Source organism: Populus nigra, chromosome 3 (genome assembly GCF_951802175.1).
Source record: "Populus nigra chromosome 3, ddPopNigr1.1, whole genome shotgun sequence".
Taxonomy (NCBI): domain Eukaryota; kingdom Viridiplantae; phylum Streptophyta; class Magnoliopsida; order Malpighiales; family Salicaceae; genus Populus; species Populus nigra.
Window position 1 is genome coordinate 1,165,542 of NC_084854.1, and position 12,291 is coordinate 1,177,832.

Consider the following 12,291-nt stretch of genomic DNA (forward strand, 5'->3'; position numbering starts at 1 on the left):
TTGCTGACTGTATGATAGGCTGATGTGTTTAATAACGTGGCTTCTGACTGCGCATATTTGCTGATGTGGTGGATGACGTGTCCGGGCCACCCCGGTCAGAAACGGGGAAACGGGTGAAGAAGGAGCGTGGAACGCGTGTAACCCGTCTGTGCGCGTAGGCAAATGTCCCGTCGGCGCGTGTTCGTGCGTGACAGCATGCACCACCTCGGTTCTTCGCGGAGTTTCACCAAGGGATTCCTCTCTTCCTTACCTGCACGATGGCATGTTCAGAAACACGTTTTTTACATACTCCTCAACTCAGCTCTTCATTGCTGGGAACAAATGCCATAAATCATGGCAGAATATATTCCACCAATTATGCCACAATATGAGCTTCCACTCTGAACCATGTGGGTGATGAGTTCTTCCAATTTTTACCATGTGGGTGATGAGTTGTTCCACTTTGTACCATGTAGAAGTGGGGTTGTTTGTCTCCGTTTTACTAGCATAAATAGGCATGCCAATATGGAACGAAGACACACAAGCCAATCTTCTCTACTTCTCCCCCATAACCCAAAGAATCCATTGCTTACTATTATTGCTGAGCAAAATGGCATCTGATGACAATGTGATGATGAAACAAATTGTAGGAACTCATGCTCCTGATGGCCGAGAGGTTGAAGTCAAATCTCTTCTCCTCGTTGTTCAAGACATCCTCAAACATGCCACCCAGCAATTCGACTCCTCTGAGACGGTATAGTACCAAACTCATCCTTGGAAATTAATCTGTATATCAAGCTAACTCTGTTATCTTTTGTTCTTTTATGTTCCTGATCACTTCTGATAACGCAGACTTCCCAGGCCCATGCGGAAATGGAGGACAAGACTTACCATGTCAATTTTGCTTCAATGTTCGATGCACTGTCGTATACTATAGATAGAATTTCCAGCGAGGTTATACAATGTCTTTCTATTCTAATATATGATATACAGGCATTGACCTAAAGAATCGATGACAATTTTTAAATTTCGCGTTTTGAATTTTGATGCAGATTGCCTACAAGGCACAGGGTGGGACTGATGCCCACGCAACAACTGTCTCACTTTTCAACATGCTAGCATGCTATTCCTGGGATGCCAAGCTTGTGCTCGTATTGGCAGCTTTTGCTTTGAATTATGGAGAATTCTGGCTGCTTTCCCAGATTTACTCATCAAACCAACTTGCCAAATCCATGGCAATCCTCAGGCAATTGCCTGGCATCATGGAACACTCAGGGCCCTTGAAGCCTCGCTTCGATGCCATTAACAATCTGGTCAGGGTCATGATGGACGTGGTTAGCTGCGTGGTTGAGTTCAAGGATCTACCGCCAGCTTACATTTCTAATGAAGTACCAGCATTGTCCACAGCCATGTCCCATATCCCTATTGCTGTCTACTGGACCATGAGGAGTGTTGTGGCTTGTGCGGCTCAGATTACTAGCCTCACGTCTACCAGGGGACATGAGTATGCTTTTCTAGTCCACCATCTTTAATTTATCGATCCATTTATTACATCATGCATGTATTCCTTGTAATATTCTCCTTCACTTACTCCAGGTTTTCTATATCAACCACTGAGGCATGGGAGCTATCCAGCTTGGCTCACAAACTCAGCAACATACTTGACCATCTCAGCAAGCAATTGGTTACTTGCCGGCAACACATAGGTCTGCACCTCAGCAACTTTTGTATTATGCTATCATGTGTTGGATAGGTAACAAGAAAACAGGAAATTATTGTACGAAGATGGATCGAGAAAGCTTATAAAACCAATGGTGTTTGATGCAGATGAACAGAAGAGTGTCGAATACTTTCAAATGCTAAAGAATCTCTTTGAAATGACCCACATTGACAACATGAAGGTCCTAAAGGCCCTGGTTTATGCCAAGGATGATATCCAGCCACTTATAGATGGCTCTTCCAAGAAAAGAGTTCGCTCTTCTACCATTTCTTCTTTTTATGTTACCAATCTAATGAGAACATTTCTCATACTTCCTTTGGAATTTAACAGGTCCGTCTTGATGTGCTGAGAAGGAAAAATGTGCTATTGCTCATTTCTGGCCTCGACATGTCCAACGATGAGCTTTCAATTCTTGAAAAGATATACAATGAATCCAGGCATCACGGAGCTAGGCTGGATAGTCAGTATGAGGTGGCCTGGGTCCCAATTGTGGACCCTTCAGTTCAGTGGAGTGATCTTATGAAGGAGAAATTTGAAACCATGCAGTCGTTAATGCCATGGTTGACAGTGTACCACCCTTCACTGATTGAGAAGGCAGTCATTAGGTTCATTAAGGAGGTGTGGCACTTCAGGAACAAGCCTATTCTTGTGGTGCTTGACCCGCAGGGCAAGGTGGTTTGCCCAAATGCACTCCACATGATGTGTATTTGGAGAAGCAATGCCTTCCCTTTCACTCGCTCGAGAGAGGAATCTCTCTGGAGGAAAGAGACATGGAGGCTTGAGCTTCTAGTGGATGGCAATATTGACGGAAATATTCTTAATTGGGTACTTCCTTTGCCCAATCAATCCAAGTATACATACATTATACGCGCGTGTAATCATGTTGACATTTGCTTCAATATTTTTTTGATCATCAGATCCAGGAAGGAAAGTACATTTTCCTGTACGGAGGAGACGACGATGAATGGGTGAGGAGGTTCACAAGCAAGGCGCGTGATGTGGCGCAGGAAGCCCGCATTCCCCTGGAGATGGTTTATGTGGGGAAGAGCAGCAAAGGGCAGAAAATCCGGCGAGTCATGGACAAAATCGCCAGGACCGGAGAACCTCAGTTACGTCTTGCAAGACCATACCATGATATCGCTCTTTTGGACCAGGCTAGAGAGCATGCTGTACTCCAAGATTCAGTTAGGCAAGCTTGATGACCATGATCCTATGATGCATGAAATCAAGAAGTTGCTTTGCTATGACAGAGAAGGTGGATGGGCTATGCTTAGCAAGGGGTCTAGTGTTGTGGTTAACGGTCACAGCACCACAGTTATGAAAACATTGGTTGATTATGAGATGTGGAAGGACCAAGTGCCTGTCAAGGGCTTTGATTTGGCCTTCCAAGATCACCACATCAAGCTCCGCGGCATTGCTCGTCCTTGCTGCCGCTTCGATTTCCCAATGACTACGGGTAGGATTCCTATGACCATGAAATGCCCAGAGTGCAACAGCATCATGGAGAAATTCTCCACTTTCCTTTGCTGCCATGATGAGGTCATTCCAGACGAGCTCTTCATGTAAACGATCAGCTGCATGCTACGCTTAATTCCTTGTAGCTCATAATGTTGTTCTGTGCGCTCTTTTCTTTCTTTTCATTAATGTTCATGCGTTGGGAAGCATGATGATGCCCTGCTATGGCGCCCGTTAATAAAATAAATTTGAGTGTGATCCCCGTGCTTAATTAATTTGTTTTATTAAATAATATATAAAGTTCATTTTGAGTTATATTCTATGTTTTGGAGACTTTCCTGGCTTTCGTGTTATATATACACACACACACGCACACACACGCACGCGTCACACATGTCACGCATACAGCTTCCTTGCCGAGTGTGAAGGTAATATCCCAGGTATTTCATCATAGAAAACAATGGTAACGTTTTTTTATTATTATTATTAGGTTCTCGATGCATACAAAAACCACTCATATACGTGGCATAGTACACGTAAAATAATATAAATCAATATTTTTTTAAAAATAGTTATTACACATACTCGTGACTCATATTTATACATTTTTTTATATAAAATACATTAAAATTTAATGAAGTCGTTATAAGCATTGTAGTCATTTTTTACATGGAAGTCTGTCGTAAAAACCCTTTGCAAAAGCTGGTTCGCTAGTGATGCAGCATTCGTCACCAAAAACTACTTTGCTGGTGACACAAAATTCATTAGCAAAAACTACTTCGCTAGTGACACAGATTTCTTCAGCAAAAACTGATTCGATGGTGACACAGAATCTGTCGGTGAAGACTGATTTGCTGGTGACACACAATTATTAGTGAAAATTGATTCGCTGGTGACACAAAATTCATTAGTGAATACTGATTCGTTGGTGACACAAAACCATCAGCGAAAACTAGTTCACTACTGATAGAATCATTAATGCAATTCACTCTTACAATTGACCCATGATATCTTCAGCATACTTAGTCTATTGTTAACTCCGACATCGTTGATGAAAATCGAGTCGCTGCCGACCTAGGAATCGCCAACATAACCCAATTTTACAGCTGAAGCTGAAATTGTTAGCGCACATAGACCACTGCTGACTCTGAAATCGTTGATGAAAATTGAGTCATTGTCAACCTAAAATTATAACTCAATTCTACGACCGACGCTGAAATTATCAGCGCACATGGGCTACTGCCGACTCAGAAATAGTTGACAAAAATTGAGTTGTTGTTGATCCAGAAATTGTCAACATAACCTAGTTTTACGACTAACGCTGAAATCATCGGTGCACATTTTTTATTGTTCATACAGAAATTGTTGATGAAAATTGAGTTACTGCCGACCCAGATATCATCTACACAGTTCATGATTAGTTCGTCCAAATATGAAATGAAAAACAATACGTTATATATGTTTTAACTGTCTTCAATGATTTAATTTAACTTAAAAGAAGTAGGTTGATGCCTTTAAACCAATTGTATTTAGTAAGCAAGAGAATAGTTTCTATGACCTCCATCACATAAAATGTAATAATTAGTTACAATGTATTTTATCACTTGAATATTCTAGTTGTATTTGTTGTACATTATATATTAATATCTTATCATTGATCCTCTTACAGTGATGTAAAATATATTCTCATCATGTTAGTACTCCAAATAAATATTCTTAAGTGGACCAATCATCTTAACCTTTAATTCTTGTAATTGATGGTATAAAAGAATGAAAAGACGTAGCATGATGTTATTACAGAGAAGCTTCAAAATTAAGTGTGGGATGCGAAAAAAATAAAAGAATAAAAAATAAAACAAAACAAAATAATTAATATGCTTATTGTAAATATTTTTCAAGTGGTGCTATTAATAAATTCAAGCTTTTTTTTCTATAAATTGAGTTACATGTATAGTACTTTTAATCTGATGATCTAAGTTGCAAGTTTGAAAAGTTAAAAGGTGTTAATATTTTTTTTTGTTTTTTTTTATATCATCATTTGATATTATTTAAAAAAATATCTTTGTATTTTTCTTTAATTTTTTTCTATAAAAATATCCATACTTAATGATCTAGAACATGAGTTTATAAGATTAATTCAAACTAGCCTATTCTTTAATGTTTAAATTACGACTTCGGTCGACTTATACCAGTTTTTTATTTTTTTTATTGTATTTTATTTTTAATATTTAATTGATTAAAAATTAAACAACATTGTCTTTTTATTCTTGAATAAAGGTTTTTTCTCATATTTTATTATTTTTTTCTATAAAATTATTTTACTAAACTAGTCAAGAGCATAATTATTAGATTTTTTTATAAAAAAAAATTAAGCTTCCAATACCTAAATATTTTTGGAAAAAGCAAATATAATCTCATGGCATAGCACGGACATTAGTCTATTGTACCCTGAAACCCAGCCTGTTAAACTCGACAAGATCCAAACTAATCCCGTGGATATACCAACCCTCGGCAAGGCAATCTTATTATGTCTTTGATCTCTATCTTGTTTCAGATTATTGATGAGGGGAAGACTCGGGTCAGAGCAGGAACAGGTAAGGATCTGCAGAAGAACTGGATTTTGCTGAAATACTTGCTGGTGAAGGCATAATGCTTGCTTACATAAAATGCTTGTTTCATCATTGGAAAGTTAAAATTCAGAGTAATGAAAATTGGTGTTCATGACATGCATATCAACCTGGAACCATTTCCATTTCCATTCTGCCTCCAAAACATGGTATGTGTTGGGCTGTGACGAGTATAGTTCCTTTAGCTTCGCTGATAACTTAGTACAGTCAGTTTAGGAATCTAGGGGCAGATTTATGTCTGCTGCCATATGTAATACTGTTGAAATTTTGCATGGAATGCCTTCAGGTTTCTGTTTGCTGATAATGTGCCATTCAAGGTTTCTCAACTCGAGCCACTACCGAAGATGACAATATGCTCTTCACTTTGTGTTTGTAAAAACAGCTTGTTTGTATCAAAACGCTCCTCTGTTAAACCAGCATGGCTGTATCAACATATTGCAGCTCAAATCTCAAGTTTATTCTCCTTCACACTTGATTTATGCACAAGTTTTCGATGTTAGATAACCTAGCAGGCTTTTACACGATCACTAAACTGATATTTTCTTCATAAACCTTAGATGGATAAGTTGGTCCGAATGAGCCTGGGATTATAAACCTAACCTTCAACATCATTTCCACGTTTCTTTCTAGGCTTGAATGCATGTTTAAACAAAGAAGCAGGATCTTGGGTTGAAAAGAGAGTGCCTTAACTCCTACTGTGGACGTTATGCTTTTTAGAACTTCAGTGGACTTGATTTTTATTTGCTCAAGCTCCATTGAACTTCAGGATCAGGCACTGCCTAGACAATGATTGTCAGGTTCGTTATGGGATGCATAATTCAACACGTCGACAGCATAGTGTTGGAATGGACATCAGGTTTAATGCTTTCCATTTCCCTCGAAGAAATGACAAAGACTAGGCTAACCAAGCAACAACAATAGAAGAGAACAGCTACAATGCCCAATAGTGCCTACTGTCCCTAACACAGACACAAATTCAAAGCGTTTTCAATGAATCAGACATGTTTAAACTAAGATAGTATAACATTTTTGGCACCGCCTGATGCAACCTGCATAACATCTTGTGAATCAATGATGATATCTCAAATCGAAAAAAGTTAAATATTTACTTCCTTAGAATTTAATCCAATACATGGACTGATTTGTTGAATAAACATGACAAATACAGGTATGAGTTGTACTATGAAGTTAATGTAATCACTTGTATAAATTCCAAAACAGAAAAGGAGAATAAATCAGAACATGAATAAGAAGAAGCCTTGCAATATTTCCTGCACCTGTTCGGTAGCTTTGACTTCCTGACAACTGCATTACAATGCTGTTACTTGGAGATCAGAGGCTCCCCCAACCACTTGGCACGAAAGCCAGTTCCTTTACAATCAGAGCAGCGCATTGACCCCTGAAAAAGAATCAAAGTTACAAAATTTACAAAATGCATTTAATGTTAACTTGTAGTTCTACTTTATCATTAAGAATTAAGTCCTCATGATACTTGAACATCCATAAATTTGCCAACATTTTAACATACCTTTCCAGCACAAATAACACAAGTGGTATTTCTGGAAGGAACTTGGCAGAGCATGTTATCGCCAAGAATGAAGAACCCTGTACCCCTACACCACTGGCATTCAACATGCCCATTTGAATCGCAGGAAGTACACGAAACTGGCCTTGGTTGCTGTAACCGTCACGAACATTTGATATGTAAAACTTGTCAGAAACAGAAATGATCGCATCAAACATTCTGTTGGTCTTTAATCTATATCCCAGTAAACAATCCTTGCCCTTTTCTAAAACAGTTAAACATCATTAAATTCTACTCTTCTGGTTAGTAGCATAAAACCATTTGGTACTATTCCAGATCATAAAACCCTAAAAATACCTCAATTTTTTAAGCCCTAAATCCAATCATAAGATCCCATTGAAGATATTCCATTTTCAAAGACACAAAGTTGTCAATTTTTTTTCATTTCTCACTCAATTTTCACCGACCCAAAACAATTAAATAAAACTTAATCTCTATCACCATATTTCATGCAAAGCAAGTAAGATTAAATTTCCAAAATTGAGAAATCCCAATCTATAATTCAAAAAAAAGAAAGAAAGAAAACCCAATTCAAAAAAATAAGAAAGATTTAAACTTTACCTGAGAGATTAACCAAGCTTGTTCCATTCTCTTAGCAATATCAGAAGAACTCTCATAAGAATCCACCATTGAAGCTCTAACAACTCCACAGACCCTCCTTGAGCTACTGTTGCTTGTACCATGAGGTACTATTACAACTCCTCTTCTTAAGCGGCTCATGTTAATATCCATGGATTTAGCTGCTGCAATCATGGGCCTGCTACAAGAACACACAGAATTCATCGTTTAATTCTACAGGGAGAGAGAGAGAGGGAGGGAGAGACGAATGTAATATTTCGGGATTTTTTTTTTCTTTATCTGGTGGCGGAAACCAAACGGAATTCCTTTCCCTTCCTTTTTCCGTGCGTGTTAAAATAACGATCACTGGGGGAGATTTTGGGCCTATTCCTTGTTTGGACCGCGAGAAAAATCGGATATCTCCAGGAATTTGGATTAGGTGACGGCGGCTACTGTTTTTTCCAGTTGGGTTGGAACTTAGGCTTTAAAATTGTATACAGAATTTCTATTTTGTTTCGACTAAAAAGCCCAATTTCTTAAATGGAAACCAAAAGTGGGTTTTGACATTTTAAATTTCAAAATGTTTGGTTCGATCTAAATTGTGGAATTGAACATTACAAAATATTACAATTACAAAAATAAAAATAAAAACCACATGAAAAATAAAATAAAATAAAAGCCACATGTGTTTTTATAAGAATTTATGTTGTATTTTAAAAAAAAAATCAATTTTTTCATAAAACTTTTTTCCTCTTCGAATTGATTCTTTTGTTGCTAAATTAATACTAAATCCCTTATGATTTGTGGTTTGTTAAGAAATATTCATATTAAAAAATTAAGGATCAAGGAAATGAATGAAAATTTTAAAATTATCATAAAATGTTCACTTTGATATAAAAATTCAGAATTTTTATTTTTTAATTCTTAATTCGAGAGATTAAAGAGAAAATTATTTTTTATCCTTCTCCTTGTCTAAGATAGTAGATTTGACCTTGATTTTATTTTGAGTTGATTTTGAATTTTTTGACAGATTTCTGTTTTATTTTAGGCTGTATATGAATTTGTCAAGATATCTTAAGTGTTTTTTGATGTTTTTAATCAAAATAGATTGAAAATAAATTTTTTAAATAAAAACTTCAAGATTTGATTTTTTAGTCACCTTTTAATCATCAAAAACTAGGTTAATGAATGACATGCTATCTATGTGTTTTTTTTTTAAAAAACAATTATAGTTCGGATGACGAGTAATGTAATAAAAAAAATGTTTATATTGAGTTTTTTTTTTAATATGATTATTTTGTTCATGATATCCTATTAGATTAGAGCTAATAGGGCCACTAATTGTCACCAGATATGATATTGAAATATAAATTTTTTTTCCTCATATACCATTGAAGTAGTAATTATTATTCACTGCTAGTCTTAACGATTATTTTTCCAAACAATAAGTTTATAATTTCTCTTGGTGTCTATGCTACCAAACTAGTATTGTGTCCATGTTTTGTTAGCTAAATTCGTTGTCTATGGTGAAAAAAAACGAAATGTTTCCCTCCAAGCAAGCAAGAAAAGATTGAGGACTAAAATGTATTATTTTAGTTTTATATTAATTTTTTTTATTTAATTACTATAAATTTTATTTTTAAAGTAGCGAGTTGAAACTAGATTTTGTTTCTAAATGATCAAAGAAAAAAAAATTATCATGTTAGTAAGTTTCCTAAGCTATTGTACATACCGAACCAGCCATGATTGTATTTTTTGCTCATACCATACTATAAAAGGAAAATATTTTAAAAAGAGAATCAACTATGATCCTCAAAAAGGAAAAATCAGTCCATACAAATGTACAAAATCTATGCTCAAACTATAACAAAATTAATAAATAAGATAACAACCTCCACACTTCTCCCCTAAGAAACTCTCTAAATATATTCATTGACTCCTTAATCAACAGCTCACATAACCCATTAACCTCCCTCCCTCCCTCCCTCCCTCTCTCTCCCCCTCTCTCTCTCTCTCTCTCTCTCGAATTCACCTAATATTTATAGCAATCCAATTGGTCCCTCTGCTCCTTTGCCAACGAAAATTGAAAGGCATAATCACACCATGAACACCAATACTCCTTCTCCTTCTTCTTCTTCACCACCTCAAACATCACCCACGACCTTTGTGCAGGCGGACATAAACACCTTCAGGGACCTTGTCCAAAAACTAACCGGTTTAGCCAGTGCCACGCAAAGACTCCCGGTGACAAGAGCACTCCCCTCCTCGAAACCATCACGTAATCCCGTTGACTTAACTGGTCCTCGCCGGTCACCTTTCAAGCTCCAAGAGCGAAGGCATACCTTAACAAAGCTTGAGATCAAACTTGGCTTGACCTCTCTTAGTAACTCATCATCGTCACCAACCCGCCAAACACACCGACTGGACTCACCAGTGACTCCACTTTGTTCAGGATTTTTTTTCTTCCCGAGCCCAGGAACCGAGTCACCATCGTCGCCAGCAGTTTTAGAGGAGGAGAAGGCTATAGCTGAAAAGGGTTTTTACTTTCATCCTTCGCCTTTGAACACACCAAGAGGGAGCGAGCCACCGGAGTTACTGCCTCTGTTTCCATTGAGTTCACCGAGCCAAAGTAATCAAGATTAGGTGTTGAAAGAATGTTTAAGGAAGCACTGAACGTATCTGCCGTATCCTGCATGAAGTTCTTGTTCTGGGTTTTAAAGAATGTTTAAAGCTTGGAATTTCAGGTTAAATATTATCAAGCACAGAGAAATATTTGCCATGTTTTAGGTTTCTTTTTCCAATCTTCTTCCCTGTCTTGCAAATGTTCAGAGATGATGATGATGCCTGTGGAATTTCAATGGGACGAATCTGTTAATTAATCAAAACCCCATTGAAGATATTATAATCTCAAAGACACAAAGTTCTCAACCTTCTCCCTTTCTCACTTAATTTTCACCAACCCAAATCCCAATCTAAAATTAAAAAGGAAAACCCAATTCAAAAAAATGAGACCCAGTTCAGAAAAATGGGAAAGATTTGAACTTTATCTGAGAGAATACCCACGCTCGTTCCATTCTCTTAACAAGATCAGAAGAACTCTCATAAGAATCCACCATTGAAGCTCTAGCAACTCCACAAACCTTCCTTGAACCACTGCTGCTTTCACCATGTGGTACAACTACAACTCCTCTTCTTAAGCAGCACATATTATTATCCATGGATTTACTTGCTGCAATAACGGGCCCATCACAAGAACACACAGAATTCATCATTTAATTCTCCAGAGAGAAACGAATATGATTTTTTGGGTTTTTCTTTCTTTATCAGGTGGCGGAAACCAAACGGATTCCTTTTATCTTCCTTTTTTCTCTCAAGCTGTTTGATTCATAGCTTTTAAACTCGGTCGGAAGATGATCCGAGACAAATCTTGGATTACAAATTATGTGGATTAATCGGGTAAATTCAAATCAGCACAATGTTTTTTTTATTTTATATAAAAAATAATATCATTTAAAAAAATAAAATAAAAATCAATAAATTTGGACTGTTTTCATTGAGTTAATTGAGCTGTAGGTAATATTGGTTCAATTCTATCTATTTTTATTTAAAAAATAATTTAATTTAATTTTTTTTTACCATTTAACTCGTTAAATTGGATCAAGTTGGATTAGATTTTAAAAAATTAATTATAATAATAATAATAATTAAGCAGGGATAATTTTAAAATTCTTTACATTATTTTTTTTATGTAACTAGCACTTTTCTATAAGCTATGCTTGAGAACTAAATAAACTATGTCATCAATCCATGGTAACAAATTCAAGAAATCATTAATTATGTCTACAAATCCAAAAAATCATAAACTATGTCTAACTTTTTATTTAAAACAATTACTAATGCAAAAAATTAAATGGAAGCAATCACCTTTTTAGAAAGCCAAATTAATTTTTTTTGTAAGGATTAATATTGGTGCTTGTAGTAAATAAATTTGTCAATTGATATTTGTTTTAATTTTTTTATGCAAGTTTCAAAACCTAAAATATAATTATTCTAACATGTTGCATAGAGATATAGTCTCCTTATAAAAAAGGTATATCAAAATAGTTTCATTTAGAAAAGTAAAAGGTTAGCAATATAAGTAGAGATGATACCTTTTGCCCTTTATTTCTCTTTCTATAGTGATAATCAAGCTATCATTATGATTAATTTTATTTTAGAAAACAATAATTATTTTAATTTGGCTATTTAGAAAAGCGATTGCTTCCATTTAATTTTTTTAATATAATTGATAATTTGTTGAATTTGTTGACATGGGATAATGACATGATATATTAATTAATGACTTAAGCAGTAACTAGAATTTATAA

At 35.9% G+C, this 12,291-nt stretch overlaps 2 protein-coding genes and 1 pseudogene across 2 annotated transcripts; 2 read left to right on the plus strand and 1 right to left on the minus strand.

The window, feature by feature from the left end:
- The first annotated feature begins 506 nt into the window (after window positions 1-506).
- On the plus strand, window positions 507-3,469 carry LOC133688662 (protein SIEVE ELEMENT OCCLUSION B-like; annotated as a pseudogene).
- A 3,390-nt stretch (window positions 3,470-6,859) lies between these two features.
- Window positions 6,860-8,370, minus strand: LOC133688891 (uncharacterized). Its single transcript, XM_062108532.1, has 3 exons — window positions 7,928-8,370; window positions 7,310-7,459; window positions 6,860-7,180 (listed from the first exon to the last, which is right to left on the minus strand). Exons 1-3 carry the CDS (start codon window positions 8,147-8,149, stop codon window positions 7,103-7,105), a joined length of 450 nt encoding a protein of 149 aa, XP_061964516.1. The 5' UTR covers window positions 8,150-8,370; the 3' UTR covers window positions 6,860-7,102.
- Window positions 8,371-9,919: 1,549 nt separating this feature from the next.
- Window positions 9,920-10,703, plus strand: LOC133688135 (VQ motif-containing protein 11-like; the record flags this gene model as incomplete). Its single annotated transcript, XM_062107523.1, has 1 exon — window positions 9,920-10,703. A coding segment is annotated over one exon (648 nt), but the record flags the coding sequence as incomplete, so codon positions are not given.
- Window positions 10,704-12,291: the final 1,588 nt, after the last annotated feature.

Bases quoted from the DNA above. Each gene is read 5' to 3' on its own strand.
- LOC133688891 (XM_062108532.1), bottom strand. From the start codon at position 8,149: ATGAATTCTGTGTGTTCTTGTAGCAGGCCCATGATTGCAGCAGCTAAA. The intron at 7,460-7,927 runs GTAAAGTTTAAA...TGACGGTTACAG, and splicing joins AAGCTTGGTTAATCTCTCAG to CAACCAAGGCCAGTTTCGTG. The intron at 7,181-7,309 runs GTATGTTAAAAT...ATTCTTTTTCAG, and splicing joins GTGTTATTTGTGCTGGAAAG to GGGTCAATGCGCTGCTCTGA.